We start from the raw sequence: 17,200 nt of genomic DNA, 5'->3' as shown, positions 1-17,200 counted from the left end.
CCTGCATAGCCTCTCTAAGTGATGGAGCCACAGTCAATAGCCTGCAGCTCAGGACTCTGGAGACAACAGCATGCTATTACAGACTTTTGGAGCTTTCCTGCCATGCTGGTAAAGGCCTCAGGTGCACACAGCACTTACTTGGTGAACTTTAAAACTGTCGTGTCCAGTGGTATAAACCCAGAATGAAACTGGAGCTGGAATATCTGTGTGTTGGTCACCTAAAAATATGTGCAAGAAGCAGGATTAGTAGGAGAAACGGGAGTCTACATCGAATATTGTGTCTGTGCCTTCTATTACCCCTTTATCTGATTCTTTGTATATTATATAAATATTAAATGGCCTCCCAGGTTCATTTCTAGCTTCTCTCCATGAAAGCAAGACATTTCCTTACTCATCAGTGTCCTGTGCTTTTCTGTAGTCTTTCTTCCCAGAGACTCCTGCTCCAGCCCAACAAACTCATCATCCTTCAAGGCCCACCTCCATAGTCTGCTTGGTGACCACTAGCTAAAAACACTGTTGCAATGACAGAGTCCTGTCTGTCCTCTGATACAGCATAGTGGATATTCATATGTTTGACTTGTCCCCTCTAGGGTCAGTTCTGTAAAGCTAAGGCTACAATCTTACTTTTTTGTTGGTCCAAAACACCTAGACAATAGATATGATATATGCTCTTAGCAAATATTTGATTAAGATATAATTGCTTGCAACATCTTTCCCAATAGCCAAAGAGGAGAAATAATCTAAGCATGGAGAGTTAATAAATGCGGTATATACATTCAGTTTAGTGTTGCTTAGCTATATATAGGAATGGAATATGGCTACCTGCTAAAACATAAATAAACCCCCAATCTATTACACTGAGTAAAAAAAGCCAACCATAGGAGACCACATATTATATGATTCCATCTATATGATATGTCTGCATATAAGCAAGTCTATAGAAACAGGAAAAAGACTCATGGTAGTCAGGAGATGAGGAAGGGAGTGGAGATGGTTAGTGACTGTTGATGGGTACAAGGTCTCTTTTAGTGGTGAAGGAAACATTTTCAAAATAAGATAATTCTAATAGTAACAACACCTTTGGGGAAGGCATTCTGGAAATTGAACTCAGGGCATGAGGGTTTGTGGCAAGAGCTTTTACCTGCTGAACCATCTCTTGGGGAAAAAATTCTTAACTATACTCATACTTAGTTGAAAGTGCTCATATTATAGTGGTTCCCCTAACCACAGCACTGAAAAAAAAAAAGACTCATATTCTCAAGAACATGGCTTGCTGAAAGTCATGATGCAAGAGAGTCCCCCCCGGGACTATGTATAAGTTACAACCTGCCTCAATCTCCATTCCCTTCCACAGTGACAAAGAAGATGGACATCAACAAGCCATCAGGCTCTTTCTCACTCCAAACTCACCTGTCAATCAAGCCCAAAGTGATACAGAGAAAAGACCCAGTAATACTCCTGTTACAAACTCAGGTGAGCTCACAGTCCAAGTCCTCCTGAAAGCTTACCTTCGCCTGCAGCCGGCTCCCGATGGTTGACCGCAAGTGGTACATGGAAACGATGACATCACCTTGGACTGTGATGTTCAGAGGGATGAAGATTTTCCCATCTTGGACACGGTATTCTCTTTAAATGGAGATCAGAAGAGATCATGAGAGTCTGGTACAATCACAGACACAGGAACCTCTGCTATGGCTCTAAGGGACCTGCTCACCCAGACTTAGACATAGAAGCTCCTTCCTATCTTGTGCAAATGTAGGAATGATGCCGGTATGGACTGGCTGCAGGCTGTTTCTTGGCTGGTAGAGCACTGACACAACAATGTAGGCCTTCTCTCTCCATCCAATCTGGACGTCTAGGCACATCTTGTTTTCCTCAAACAACCATGCCCCATATAGTCACCTTTTCCTGACTTTAACAGTAAATGCCAACCAAGGTCAGGACAGAAACAAAAATGTCATACTCTCTGGGAGTCTAGACCACTGACTCCTAAATTAATCTATTGCCAACTAAATCTGTGTGGTGTAACCAGCCATCCCCTTATGTCCTAAAATCCAAGGCCCTCTCATTGGTGCCTGTTCATCCTTGTAGATCATATAAGAACTTTTAAGTTCATCATCTTTATAGCAGTTTGTATGAGAATGCTCCCCCCCCCTCATATATTTCAATAGTTTGGTTCCCAGTTAGTAGAACTGTTTGGGAAGGATTAAGAGGTGTGGACTTTTGAAGGAGGTGTGTTACTAGGGGTGGGCTTAAGTCTTCAAAAACCCACACCATTCTTACTTAGCTCTTTCTACCTCTTGGTCATTTCCACCTCTTGGTCATTGTGTCTCAGCTACTGTACCAATACCAAGCCTGCCTGAGTGCTCCTGTGCTTCCCACATATGCTCATAGACTCATCCTCTGAAACGGTAAGATCCCGAAAAATCATTTTTCTATAAGTTGCCTTGGTCATAGTGTCTCATCACATCAATTTAAAAGTACTAAAACAATCATCTACCCAAATCACAGAGTCTCCTTTTCAAATGTGCAGGTCCTCTGTGCCCACCTCACTCCCCTCATCCTAGACACCTCAAACACTCTCCTGTCTACACAGGAAACAAATCCCTAGATTAGCTGTGCTCATCTTTGATTAAACTATGTCGAGCTATAAAAAAATTGTCACCCATCACAGCACTAAGCAGGAGGAATGCAATTCACACAGGAATTAAATATGCAAGAAGAGAAAACATGGTGACTTACTTCATTCGTTCAAAGTCTGTGCACGTTGAATATATTTTAGTTTCTCCAATCAGAACGTCACAGTAAGGGCGGCACCCATTTCTCTGCTTATTGAAGAAGGGAACTGGGCTGACAGTGATTGCCTTGATCGTGAGTGGCTTGAAGTGAGGGCGGTAGGGCTTATCTGCAAGTAGGTCGCACATGTAGCCTAAGTACCTGAAACAGAAGACCGCCATTCTGTGAGACCATCGCAGCAGGAGGATTGACAGTTTCTGCGGTTGTTCTTGCAAGTTAAATTGCATTAGAAAATGTATTCTGCACATTCCTAACATAAACTACCACAGGGAAACACAGACAATTAAGACAGCTTGTATATTGGGGCTGGAGCCATGACTCAGTGGGTGTGAGCACCTGCTGCTCACAGAGGACCCAGGTTTGGTTCCCAACACCAATTTAGTTGCTCACCCAGTCTGTAACTTCTATTCCAAATGGGTCTGACACCTTTTTTTCTGACCTCAGAAGCCCCAGGCATGTATGAGTAGTACATACATACATGTAGTCAAAACACCCATATATATATAACAAGAATAAGAGAGCTTGTTCTAATGAGAAAGAGCTTATTTTCACTGACACGCTGAGCCAACAGCAGGGTGTGTATGCAGTCAAAGGCTTGTGGGAACACTTCACTAGCCTGATATCTGAGCATCTATTCCTATTAAATCTAGCAGATTAAGCATGTCAGCAAAAGGCAGAGTTGGATAAACTTTAGAATTTATTATCCAAAATTTGAATTTTATCCAAAGATTTAAGTAAGAACAGAGAAACTAATTATAACTCTAGGAAAGAAAATTAATCAGCTACCTAAAATTGGGCTTCCTTTTAAAGCCATTTTACATTTTCTTTTTTAGCCTATATTGATTACAGACTTATATCTTAGTCATGGGAAAAATTAAGCTTTAAAACACCTATTCTCTCTGTTTTTTGCATTTTTATATAGTAATCATCAGTGTATATTTTTTTTCCTGTGTAACCCTGGCTGTCCTGGATCTTGCTCTGTAGATCAGGCTGGTCTCAGACTTATAGAGATCCCCTTGCCTCTGACTCCCAAGAGCTGGGATTAAAGGTGTGTGCCACCATACCCAACTACCAGCACATCATAATAAAGACCTACAGCATGAAACTGGAAGGCACTGGGAGCCGGGCTGGGGAGAATGGTCAAGCCATGTTCAGTGGGTTTTCAGACTGGTGCTTAGCACAGCATAACCTTGGTTTAGTTCTCACTCCTCTTTCCTCTCCTTTTAAATGAAGAAAGCAGGACAGGATATAGAGGTGTCTCACCCTTTAATCCCAGTACTCAAGAGGCAGAGGCAGCCAGATCTCTGTGAGTTTGAAGTCAGCCTGGTCTACAGAGTTAGTTAAAGGACAGCCAGGTTTGCACACAGAGAAACCCTGTCCCAATAAATAAATAAACAAACAAACAAACAAACAAAGAAAACCTAGGCATTCTTTAACATTCCCCTTCAGTTTTAAAGCCACAGACTTTCAAATGAAGGTTCATGTGAAAACCCAACATTCTAATCCATTTTACTTTGTTATCATAGTTCAGGATAACAGCAACCAATTAGAATCTAAAAGAGAGCTCCCAAAAGGCAGACCTTCCGCAGCACCGAGTACTACATAAATCACGCATGTGCCAGCCCGATGCCTCCATCACTGTACCTCCTGTGAGACGGAGACAGTCCAATTCCTGGTCGCTTTGCGTAGAGTAATCGAACAGCAGGGCCAGGCGTGGAGTAGAGATTACAGAAAATGAACATAGCACCAACCAGGATTGACGACGCGGCCCGTCCATCCTGTCAAGGAAGACCCACAAACTCATCAGAAACATCCATTGCAGGGAAAGCCTGCTCGCAGAGAGAGAGAGAACAGAGAGAACTCCAAATTGCGAGTTTCCTTTTACTTCAGAATTGCTCATTTCAAAACCAAAAAAAAAAAAAAAAAAAATCACAAAGCATCAAGGAAAGACTTTTATAAAACTGACTCTATAATCACCCAAGAAGCTCAGGAAAACAAATTCTACTTGCATATATTTGCTGAGAAATAGCTTCTGGTGCTGAATGGTATAAGAAAGCAGGCTGAGCAAGCCAGGAAGTCAAGGCAGGAAAGAGCGCTCCCTTCATGGCCTCTGCATTCACTCCTGACTCCAGGTTCCTGCCCTGTTTGAGTTCCTGCCTTGACTTCCCTCGGTGATAGACTGTGATATGGAACAACTGTAATTAGAAATAAACCCCACCGTGGTGTTTTATCACAGCAGAGCAATCTTTAAGGTAAACAGTTATGTTTAATTATTTCAGATCTGGCTACATGTTCTTCCTATGTTTCACACTGTTTGTTAAACAACCAAACAATTTTTGTTTCAAAACATTTGCGTGCAAGTGCACATGCATTCACATGCACGTGTGCACATACAGGGGCCTACAGAGGCCAGAAGAGGTCCAGGTGCCTGGAGCTAGTTATAGACAGTTGTGATGTGGGCACTTGGAGCCAAACTCCAGTGCTCTGGAAGAGCCTGTCTTCTTAACCACTGAGCCATCTCTCCAGCTCATTATAAGAACTTAAGAAAAATAAATAAATAATAAATCCAGGTTCATTCTGGGATTATCCCAATTCTGAGAGAACTGATAAAGCTTGCCTTCCATATTTTCACCAAAGCTGATGATTCCTTTTTAAAACATAACTAAACAACACCCATAATATGTTGATCTATGAATCACCCACTACTCCAAGCAGATATTGAGCTATAACCCAACTGAAAATTAAATAACCTGTCCCAGCTTACTCCGTCTTAGCCACAAGAAATGTAGAAATCTCAAGCAGGAACCCCGTAAACTTTCCCAACTAGTCTACTTGCCTCCCTGCAAAATGTCTCATTGGTTTGATCCTTGTGCTCAGCTGAGTCTGTGGGCTTTTTTCCCTATGACTTTTAAGTTATATCTAATGACTTGTTTGACTTATTCCTGAGGACCCGTAGTTTTGCAGGGTGGCAGGGGTGGGAGGGTCCTTTGCTTCCTTGGCTCCTCTTCTTTGTGTTTCCTCAGAAGAAGGCAGGGAGCCATAGCTATTTCTCCACATGCTGTCAGAAATTTGTCACAGAATTTAGGTCCTGAAAATGGGCTAATTTTGGGGCACCTTAAACCTGCATATTCTACTACCTCAATACCTGCCAACTTCAGCTCATCAGCTGTCCCTGCCAGCCTGACATCTGTCCCCCTGCAGTAAAGGGTTAGACTTATACTACGTGCCTCAAGACTTTACTATCCCTGCTCTGAACATAGAAAGGGGTGGGGGTTTCGGATGTGAGGAATACTTTCCTGACTCGTCATTCTCTCCAGAACTAGCCTCGTTGCCATTCTTAATTGTAACTCTTAGATGTGTGTTTGCTCATTTTATCTATCATACGGACCTTTTTTTTTTTTAAGTTTTACTTTTTATTAAAGGACTGATATATGCTCATTATTTTAAATACATCTATGATATACACAGGAGGGCACTGAAGGGCTAGAGCATAGCTTCCAGTCTTTTTCCCAGACTGGTCAAGGCCATCTGACTCATTCATGCATGGCCTTTGTAAGTGATGCTAAGAACATCCTGACAGACAACAGTCCTTGGTTAATCTCTGTTTCTTCCTCTTTATACAGTTTTCACCCCCCATCCCGCTTTGTATCTACTTATACCTCCCTCACATCCTTGGAACTATCTTCATTTACGTAGTGGCGCACGCCTTTAATCCCAGCACACGGGAGGCAGAGGCAGGTGGATTTATGAGTTCGAGGCCAGCCTGGTCTACAAAGTGAGTTCCAGGACAGCCAGGGCTACACAGAGAAACCCTGTCTCAAAAAATCAAAAAAAAAAAAAAAGAAAAAGAAAAAAAGAAAGAAAGAAAGAAAGAAAGAAAGAAAGAAAGAAAGAAAGAAAGAAAGGAAGAAAGGAAGGAAGAAAGAAAAAGAAATAGCACTAATGGGAAAGATGATGACTCTGTCTCCAAACACAGCTGTTGACTTGATGCTGCCTGGGAAGACTCCATGCCTTGGAAAGAAAGGAATCAAATCCATGCCTCAGAGAGTCAGGGGGGTACTCAGAGGGTCACAGCTGCCCATAACTAGCCAGCAGCTTCTGTAATAGGTGTCAGACTGCAGCCCAAGACTTTCATAAAGGTGACAGCTGGCCTGCACGTCCTCCAGACACTCATCATCGGCCTCTGATGTTTTTCCATGGGGCTTCAGCATGATCACACAGGTAAGATGCCTGAAGCCTGATGCTGCAGTCAAGTCCAGCCAAGACAGGATATCCACTGAGCCATCTCTCCAGGTTCTTTCATGGCATCTTTTTAAAAGCTTATTATTTTTATATTCACAGATGTTTTGCCTGAATATATGTTTGTGTACCACATGCATGGCTGGTACCTAAGTTGGGAGAGGACACTGGATCCTAGGAACTACTGTTACAAGCAGTTGTAAGCCACCAGACATGAGTTATGAGTAATGAACTTGGGTCCTCTGTAGGATCAGCAAGTACTCCTAGCCACTGAGACATCTCTCCAGCCCCTCTTCATGGCTTTCTAGAACTTGCACATGATGACAGAAAGCTAGGGACTACAAAGGGTGGTTCAGGGTGACCAACTGTAGTGAGCATGGCAATCAAATCCCCAGATGAATCCACAAAGCCTTGAATTTTTGAGTCGTGATTGCAGTATAAGAGCTGGAAAGCCTCGAACCTCTCTAAACTTTTGATTGATTGACTGACTGATTGATTGATTGATTGATTGATTTTTGAGACAGGGTTTCTCTGTGTAGCCTTGGCTGTCCTATAGACCAGGCTGACATTGAATTCACAGTGATCCACCTGCCTCTGCCTTGAAAGTACTGGTACTAAAGTCTTGCATCACCACTGCCTGGCTCCATCTCTCTAAACCTTCAGAAAGAAAAATTAAGTTAAAATCCTCATTACACTTAAGGCTGCCTAGGCCTAAAAGCAAGCTGTTCTTCAGGGGATGGAATGTGCCCCTGAAAGCCAAGCCCTGCCCCGTGGCATTTAATACAGCTGGCCCGTGAAACTACCCACAGGGGCATAATTGTCGCTTTCTCTTATTTTTTTTTAAACACAAGTAGTTAAGAAAATTAAATACATTTGTATCCATTTTATCCATCTGACCCTACATGCTTACAGATACCAAGTGCTTTGCATTCTTGCCAAGAATTTGGGAGTGGAAATAGAACTATGAAAAACATTCTTCAACTGTCTCCTCTGTTCCAGCCAGCTGGCACTTACGGAGGGGAGAGTCAACCTGGAGGCCCTCAGAGCAAAACAGAAGAACAAACCACAACACAAACGGACTGATGTTTGAAGACAGAACGATGTCCAGCGCTGATGCTCGACTCCCTGTGTTCATGCACACAGCCACTTGCTCGAACCTTTTGTGTTACAGTTCAGTGGCAGTTTCTTTCTGCAAGAGGACAGGCCAGTGGGAAACGGGCAGGGAACGGCCAGGGTGATGTCATGCATTCAGTGCCGCAGGCGATGTTTAGATGCACAGTGGAAATGTCCGTACTATGGAAATTACTCAAGAGTTGGAAGGGTTTTGCTGAAAGTTGAGTTTTAAGGGACAGGTAAGAGGCCTGAGAGGAAGAGCTGAGGAAAGGGGCTGCAGCAAACCCAAGGCAAAGACCTAGCCATCCCTTCGAGAATCATTTGGAAATCGAGCTGGTCCATGAAACTACTTCCATGGGAATAAATGTCACTGTCTCTTATTTTTACTTAAACACAAATAGTTAAGAGCATTTATCTCCATTTTACTCATACAAAGCTTAGAGCATTTTTACCTGTGTACCCACAACTCCTTTCCTTCCTCTTTTATGACACGCAGCACATTTTAGAACCCCTGCATTAATTGGCCTGTGAACACAGACCTCTCCTACTTTTACTCAAATATCAAGAGTAAAGCCAGTTACTGTGCTCAAACCTGTAATCCCATCACTTGGGAAACTGAGGCAGGATGATGGCCACAAATTCAGAACCTGACTGGACTACACAGTATGAATTCATCTCAAAACAAAATAAAACACCACCAAGAATAATAAATTCTTCCTTTAATAATTATTTTTTCTTTAGGGGATTAGGGAGGGAAAGGCCAAAAATAAGATAGGTTTTAACACTAATACATCATTTCTTTTCTTCCATCATTTTTATCTGCCTGGTACTGCTTTCCCTCTAAGTAAAGTCCCAGTAAATGCTGCTAAGCTCAGGCATTACCCTTCTGGTCCATATTTCACCAAAATCCCACCAGCAGAAGGAACAAAGATCACTCACCAAGCAGTGGACAACACAGACATTTTTGGGGTTCTGCAGTAGCCAGTTATACATATTCCTACACACAGCAAACAGGTTGTGTAGACTTGGAGCCTGCCTGATGGGCCAACTGCACTCTGAGACCTAAAGGAATGGAGAAAAGAAATTAATCCTCCCATCTCCATAAGCACATGTCACATAGAACTTCTGGAAGTGGTATCCTGTCGTCTCTCCGTGTATGGAACAGGGTCTAAATGCAGGGAGACAAACTTGATGCCATACTTTGTTGAGATCTCCATAATCATGAGTTACACCAACCTTCTAGAAGTGACACTGCGTCACCCTTTGACACAGACAGGCAGAGATGTAAAAGGGATGTAAATACCAAAAGGGGAAGAGCTTCACGACACCAACTTTGTAATCCAGGGTTTCAGGACATAGCCCAGGTTAGCCTTGAATCCACTGTCTTCCCGCCTCAGCCTCCTGAGAAACAGGATTACAGGTGGGATAGCCTGGCTCAATATAGCAGTAGTTTTGTTAGTTTGGTTGTTGTTTTGTTTTAATTAAAGAATTCCTTTCTGCTGAAGATATGAAAACATATTTAGAAATACACTTTAAATTAACTAGATCATTTACACTAATGCTTGGATTTTTTTAAATTGCCTTAGGTATCACAGAATTCAGTTTCTAGTACTCTTCTTCTAGATGTTTCTTATAAACTCTGTGCTCTCTATTGCATCTCAGCTCTCCTGACAACATGAAAAGTCCTGCAGAGAGAGCCAAGGGTGGCTTACATGTCTTAGTTTTCTCCTCAGGGGAACTATTTCCCACCTTCCTTTAACATACATATTTGACAGGTTAGCGATCCACTATAACACTGCTTGTCCTAATCTGTTGACAATCCAAAAAGACTAGTATTGATTAGATGACAATTTTGTTCATGAGAAATTTTACTCTCAAAGGTAAGCGATCTATATAGCCACACTGCTCAGCCCAGGTCTTTTGAGCATTATCCATTAACTTTGGCAGCACTGGCTGGACACTGTGCAGAATTCCCTATCTGTTCTACTGGAGCCCCCTTTTCTATACAATGACTAGGTGACAAGGACTTTCCAGGTTACCCATTTTTCTATACCCTTGAGAACGGCAAGTATAGCATGCTAAACAAAACATAAGAATGCTTCGCATAAGTACCAAGGGGTCCTGGAGGTAGCAACTCAGGTCTATCAGGTTAAACTCCACAGTGGCTAACCCTTCTACCCAACACAAGTCAGGCTATCCAGGCTACTAGGTACTTCTCAAGTCTGCTCCACTGATGTTTTCTCACGGAATAGAAATGACTTACAGAATAAAACAGTTGAAAAATTGGGAGAATGGCTGTTGTTGCCAGGGCTATACAATACAGATCTGTAGATGCTGCTTCCTGTTGGTGGTGTTTCTCTTGGAAAACTTTGTTACCCTTTGAAAGCCCAATTTCATGTTTTCACTTATCCTGGACTCTCTGACACTCATAGATAGAACCAATCTCCTTTGCATCCATGCCCTGGTCAATTTTTACCCGTTCCAGTTTTTATTAGTTAAAGATTCAGGGTGTTTTTTTAAATATTTATTTTATGTATATGAGTACAGTTCACACCAGAAGGCATCTGATCCCATTACAGATGGTTGTGAGCCACCATGGAGTTCCTGGGACCTGAACTCAGGACCTCTGGGAGAGCAGTCAGTGCTCTTAACCACTGTGCCATCTCTCCAGGTCCCAGGATTGTGTTTAATGTTGCAGTTTCCATGACAACCTAGTGACTTTCCCAAGCTTCCATTCTCTTGGGTGTTGAATGCAAGTTGAATATTGAGGGTTGCTGTTGAGATTAAGTCAGGTTTAGTGTCAGCTGCTCTGTCTCCCTCCCTGGTTACTGAGTTCCATGACAAAAGAAAATGTAACTCCTCCCTATTGTAACCTCAAAGTCGGGTGTCTAAGTCTTAGGTGGGTAGGTACTTACTGAATGAATGAATGAATGAATGAACAAAAGCTAAAGAAATAAACCTTACTTTGCAATCTTTTTGTAATAGGATTTTTCTAATATCTTACTAAAAGATTTATTCCATTTTTATTTATGAACATGTTTTACATAATTATGCACAAGTACACACAGAGGCCAACAGAGGGCATAAGATCCCCTTGAGCTTGTATTGCCAGAGGTTGTGAGTTGTCTCACGTGAGTGCTGGGAGCTGAACCCTGAGCCTCTGCTCTTAAAGGATGAGCCATCTCACCAGCTTCTACACAGATATCCTTGAGAAAGGATAGACAGATCAAATTTGTTGGAAAATTTTTACATTATAGCAGAGTGAAAAATACAAGAAAATTTTCTTCTAAGGTAAATTTAAAGCATTTAAAAAACCATATGCTAACTACCCACATACCGCATGTCACTATCTGAAATGAGTCTCAGCTAAAAGCTGGCTCCATTGTTCTTCGACAATAAGCTAACAGCTCTAGGATCATTAAATCAATCAAGGAAATAATATTAATTTAAAGTACTCCATAATTATATCTTTCCTCGATATATAATTACATGGCACTAGGCAAACACATAATTAGACATTTTTAAGAAAAAAAAAAACGTGTACTCTGTCTAAAGTAGGAAAAACATTAAGCCATAAACACCCCACCATCACCAAATTAGGAATCTGATCAGTGCCAGCTTTCTGTGACTCTCCAGGCCACACTTTATACAACGTGTATGGCCCTAGGCTGTGTGACACTTTGTTAACCTATCTCCCTGAATGCTGCTGGACTCACTGATTATCAGAGAATACCATGGCAGTCGCAGGCTCACCATGATACTGGAAGAGGCCAAGACAACAGCAGGGCTGGAGCTGGACACCACCAATATTGACCTTCCTCTAAGCTGTGTGCCAAGCACAAGAGCCAAAAGTATAACAGAGAGTCAGGCTGACCCACCGTGTCTGGTATTTCCTGATTAGTACATTTATGGAAGACAAGTATTTCAGTCACCAATTGGGATAGTCTATTATTACCACTGTTAATCTTTATCACCATTTACTGGGTGCTTACTTCAAGTTAGGCATTATTAAACAAATTTATCTTTGACAATAAGCACATGGGAAAAACTGCTTATGCAGGTTAAAGATGGTGTTCAATTGGTAGAATGTTTGCCTTACACACATGAGGTTCTGGGTTTGATCGCCAGTACTATAAAGAGAGGAAGGAAAAGAAGGAAGAATAAAAGAAGGAGGAATTAGGGGATAGAAGAAGGTAGGATAGAGGAAGGAAGGGATAGAAGATGGGAGGAAGGGAGTAAGAGGGAGGAAGGAGAAGGGAGGGAGGAAGAGGGAGGAAGGGAAGGAGGAAGGAAGGGCATTTGTGAAATAGATACTGCTATTGTCATAGTAATCTTTTTTATAGTGTAGTGTTTTGAGACAGGGTTTCTCTCTGCGGCTTTAGCTGTCCTGGTACTAACTCTGGAAGTAGACAGGTTGGTCTCAAAATCACAGAGATCTGCCTGCCTCTGCCACCTGAGTGCTGGAATTAAAGGCAGGTACCATAACACTTAACTGTCATAACTATCTTATACAAGAAAACAACTGAGTCAAGGCAGTGGAAGAATGTCTTGTACAGTAAAAGGAACATTTGAGATATGAGCCTAAGGTAAATTTTAAAATTTATTATTTGTGTATACTTTCATCCTAACAAAAAAAAAATAAACTTTACTATGATGCCCTGCCTATAGTTCTTAAGAATAGCTCCATAAGGCGTGTGTAAGGTAACTGAGCTTTACCTTAGGTAGAGACGTTCAGTCCATAGAAGGTTGTGTATCTGTAGTATGTGAGCCTCTGGCTCCCAAGCCAGGTAATAATTTCCCCCTTCCTAATTCCTGCCCAGATAATAATGTACAGAGCCTGAGAGAGAGAGAGTTTATCACTCTCTCCTCTGCAGCCATCTCCTCACCAACCTCAAACTAAAGCAGAAACGACCAGGAGCTACTGGGACTTCTTCACTGAACTCTGTAACAAATGAGGGAAGCCCCTGTCTTGCAGTCATGAGCCCTGTAAGAACCCCAAGTCATTAACACACCTTCCAAAAACTGAGCTGTTTTCAAAGGCAAAAAATACACCCTACGAGATTTGGAAATAATCCATATGAAGGAAGATTTTAAAAGGACCAACTGGGTGACTGGTTTCTACACTACTACCAAGGCTTTCCCAGTACTGTCCTTCATAGGTGGATAGAGAAGGGCAGGCCTGGGCAATGCTGAATGCCATTGCCCAGAACTTGGGGACACTGAGCAAGGTTAGAGTTGACCTCTATTCACCCAGCCTTTTGTTTTCTCCAACAGTATTGCCAAGAAGTAAGTGGAACAATGATTCTTGATACTAAAGGACATAGCTACAAGCCTGTACAGAAACACACACACACACATGCACACAGTGGATCAATACAGCGTTAACACTGGAGATGATTTTTAAAAAGATTTGGATCTAGATAACACAGTATTGAGTGTAATTAAGGAAACTATACACTTCCAGTGGTTAGAACTGTATCATTGTTATATATATAGTCCCACAGTATTGTTTACTAGTGCAAGAACCTTGTTAAGTTCTCTGAAAGACACCAATTGATCTAAATACACAAACCTAAATCTAAAATACACAAATGACATAAATTGTCATTCATTTCAGGAATACTTGTTTTAGGGCTAGGGTTAGCTCAATATATACTGCTCCTGAAGGTGACCCAGGTTCAGTTCCTAGCTCCAACACTGGGGGGCTCACAACCACCTGTAACTACAGTTCTGAGGATCCAGTGCCAGGGTTTGGCTTGCAATGGTGCTCATGATTCATACACCTATGAACATGATACATAAAATCTCACACAGGTATATCAATAATCATTTAAAATAAATAATTTTCAGAAAGAAGATTTGGATTAGCCAATTCATCTTATTGGTTTGAATGTCATTGACAGCATTGGCACTTTTAATCCCCAAGGGTAGATATTTTTTCTATGAATAATAATTTAAAAAAATTCTTTGGCAATTCTGAATGCGCATTCTAGCGCCTCACTTTCAGTGTGAGTTTATTTGTCCACACTTGTTTGGGGTCAACTCCATTACTAGCTTTAGACTACAAAATTCCTGTCTTATGTGCCTATCTCCTGTCAAATGTGCAAATACTACAAAAGTGCTATTTCATTGTCTCATATGATTCCCGTTAATTTATATGGCTTTAAAACCATGGAAGTTCACCATGACACAGAAAACAAACAAACAAAAAAACCCAACCCTCAGAAAAGTAAAATCTTCCTGATACAACCTGTCTTCATCACTATAATCTGTACCCCAAACATTCAAACACAAAATCTAAGGGGATGTGACGCTAGATTCCACAAGTCTGTTAGTAACATCAGTCCTATGGTACACTATTTCCAATACTGACCCTTTATGGGAAAATCTACCTACATTTATTAAAAATGAGATTTTGTAGCCGACCAGGCCCTTCACTAAACTGGAAGCAGGAAGGTGTGGTTCTAGTCCTCACTGCCCAGAGCATAAGGACCAAGAAGACAGACTGTCTCAGTATGTGACAATGAGATGCCAATCAGTCCACAGTCAGAGAGGAGGGCAAATCTCTTTGGAAAGAAGATATTCCAAATCAAAACCTGAGCTGAAGGGAACACTTGGATTTGGGGACCGTCTTCCCGTAACTAAGGGTTGAGAGACACAGGTAAGTGGGTCCGGTTCTATTTTGACCAGCTCTGCTGGAAGTCCTGGGGAGGGGTTAAGGATACTATGTAATCTGTGGTAGGGGAATGAATTGCAAAAGTCTAGAGTATGTGAACTCTCCCCCTTAGTGAAAAAAGACCAGTAAAGGAAAGTTTGGCCAGCCTACAGCTCAGATGGCTTTTTATGGAGAATATATAGCTTATACAAAACTACTGTGTGTGTGTGTGTGTGTGTGTGTGTGTGTGTGTGTGTATAAAAGAGAGAGTGTGTAGATGAGTATGTGTGTATGTGTATGCATCATTTGTACATTCCTGATTGGCACAGAGACTCTAATAATGAAGGACTGTAAATGATGACTCTAGAGAGGCAAAAGCCCCTCATGATGAATCTAATGAGACACTTATAGCGTTTGGACAAGAGCTACTCAAGCATATCTTCATATGTATAAATGCTTCTATATCAATTTACAAATTTTCTTACCTTTCTACCTTTGCCATGAAGAGAAATGACAGCACTTGGTACTTCTTCTCCTTATTTTTGGGGAGAAGGCACAAGGGTGGGAGTGGGCTTGGGAAGACTGGGAAGTGAGTGTGATAGGGTACATCACATGCAATTCTCAGATAATCAATACAAATACCATGTTGGGGCAGGGGGGAGAAAGAAAGGAAGCCACATACTTGCTGTGTGATTTGTGGCAATTTACCTCACTTCTCTGGGCCAATTGTATTCTGCCCCGAGAGAACTCTTGAATTGTGTGTGTGTGTGTGTGTGTGTGTGTGTAGTGTTACATGTAAACTTCTCCATGCCATGTAAAGACTTCATAAGCATTGATTGTAGACCTTTCCATTAACAATATTCATAATCATATTACCAAGATGAGGTATAGAAAGACAAGCTGATAGTCCCAGAACTTGAGAGGCAAAAGCAATTCCACAAGTTCAAAACCAACATGGCCTATCCTGAGAATTTCAAGCCAGCCAGAGCTATGTAGCAAGACGTTGTGTCATTAAAATTTTAATTTACAAATTAAAATAGTATCACCAGTCCTACAGTAAAGATTGTTTTCATACTATCCTTCATTTATAGGATGCCAGAAATACATTACTATTTAATTTAATTTAATGAGCATTTTTTTTTGCTCTCTGTATATCTGTAACTACATATGTGAAGTGTCCTCTGAGGCCAGAAAAGGGTATTAGACACCTAGAACCTGGAATTATGGGTGGCTATAAGCCACTATTTAGGTGACGAAACTGAACCTGGATCCTTTGGAAGAGCAGAAAATACTTTAACCTCTGAGCCATCTCACTAGCCCCAGAAATACATTATTCTTAAAAAGGTCTATCTGTACTGTTCTAACTGCACTAGCTTCTAATGATACCATGATGCCATGATCAAAGGCATCCTCAAAAACTGTGGTTTTTCTATAGCAATTTACCATGTGAAATAGTTCCATTGCTAAACTGAGCCTCATAAACAGCCACCGAATGCTTTGAGCTGCCAGCTTCAGGGGTGTTTCACTGGCAGGCACAAATTCTTGTAATTACTATCAGCTAAGCAAAACCTTCAGCATATTTTATAACAAGAATTTTTGTCGTTAGAATGGTCCAGTGTCCATAGTCCCTCACCTCATGCGCCTATGAAAAGGGCCCCAAGGATATCTCCCAAGGGCCAAACACCTTCAACCAAGCCGATGGTGAAGCAACAGCACCCTCTGCAACCCTTGCTCAGTGGGAAAGCTCCTTACCCGGCTGTGGAACTTGGCAGTTCGGTAAGACTTGGGTGACAAGTTGTATACTGTGTAGTGGTCAAGATGTCTGGAATCCAAAAAGCTACGGATGTCATCAACCTGATTCCTGAATCCTATGTCAACACTATCCACAGGAAAGGACATCACTAGGAGAGGTCACACAGACAGAAAGCAGGTTACACAAATCTGCTGTCAGGATGAACAGCACCTCAGAGCAGTCAACAGATATGAGAACCTTACCGATAATCCTGGAGGTGACGTAAGTAAAGTCTAGGTCTCCCTTTGTGTAGCTAAAAGTGAGGGAGGAGAGGGCACTCATTAGAGCAATCCAGATATGTCAAGGCTTTTCTCTCTCTATCACTTAAACATCATGAATCAGACCACTTCCGGCATAGTTTGATCTTCTCCATCTCTTTCCTCTAATCACTAAGGGAAGGCAGCCCACATCCTCTGGCCTCACCACCCACCCGTGCATGCTGCTGCCCCACACAGGCCCCTTGACGAGCACTATCAGTCTTGGAATAGAACTGCCTGCCATGTCTTTCCTAACACTGACGGTTCAGAGTGTCTGTCCACCTGAAACTCTCTTTCCTAATTGTGAACCGCTATGAAGAAAGAAAGAAGTGGCTGAGAAAAAGCAAA

The 17,200-nt window shown here is 41.8% G+C and overlaps 1 protein-coding gene across 6 annotated transcripts in view; it reads right to left on the bottom strand.

Annotated features, from left to right (window-relative positions):
- Dnajc6 (DnaJ heat shock protein family (Hsp40) member C6) overlaps positions 1-17,200 on the bottom strand; it is a 146,152-nt gene that overhangs the window by 27,001 nt on the left and 101,951 nt on the right. For all 6 annotated transcript variants that reach the window (NM_198412.2, NM_001355179.1, NM_001164585.1 and 3 more), the window contains 7 exons: positions 16,799-16,848; positions 16,556-16,704; positions 9,088-9,210; positions 4,441-4,574; positions 2,743-2,937; positions 1,509-1,626; positions 139-218 (listed from right to left, as the gene is read on the bottom strand). In NM_198412.2, coding sequence (NP_940804.1) covers positions 139-218; positions 1,509-1,626; positions 2,743-2,937; positions 4,441-4,574; positions 9,088-9,210; positions 16,556-16,704; positions 16,799-16,848 — 849 coding nt within the window. The remainder of the gene's footprint in view (positions 1-138; positions 219-1,508; positions 1,627-2,742; positions 2,938-4,440; positions 4,575-9,087; positions 9,211-16,555; positions 16,705-16,798; positions 16,849-17,200) is intronic.

This window comes from Mus musculus, chromosome 4 (genome assembly GCF_000001635.26).
Source record: "Mus musculus strain C57BL/6J chromosome 4, GRCm38.p6 C57BL/6J".
Classification (NCBI taxonomy): Eukaryota; Metazoa; Chordata; class Mammalia; order Rodentia; family Muridae; genus Mus; species Mus musculus.
Note: the sequence above shows the minus strand (reverse complement) of the source record. Positions and strands in the feature narration are given on the sequence as shown.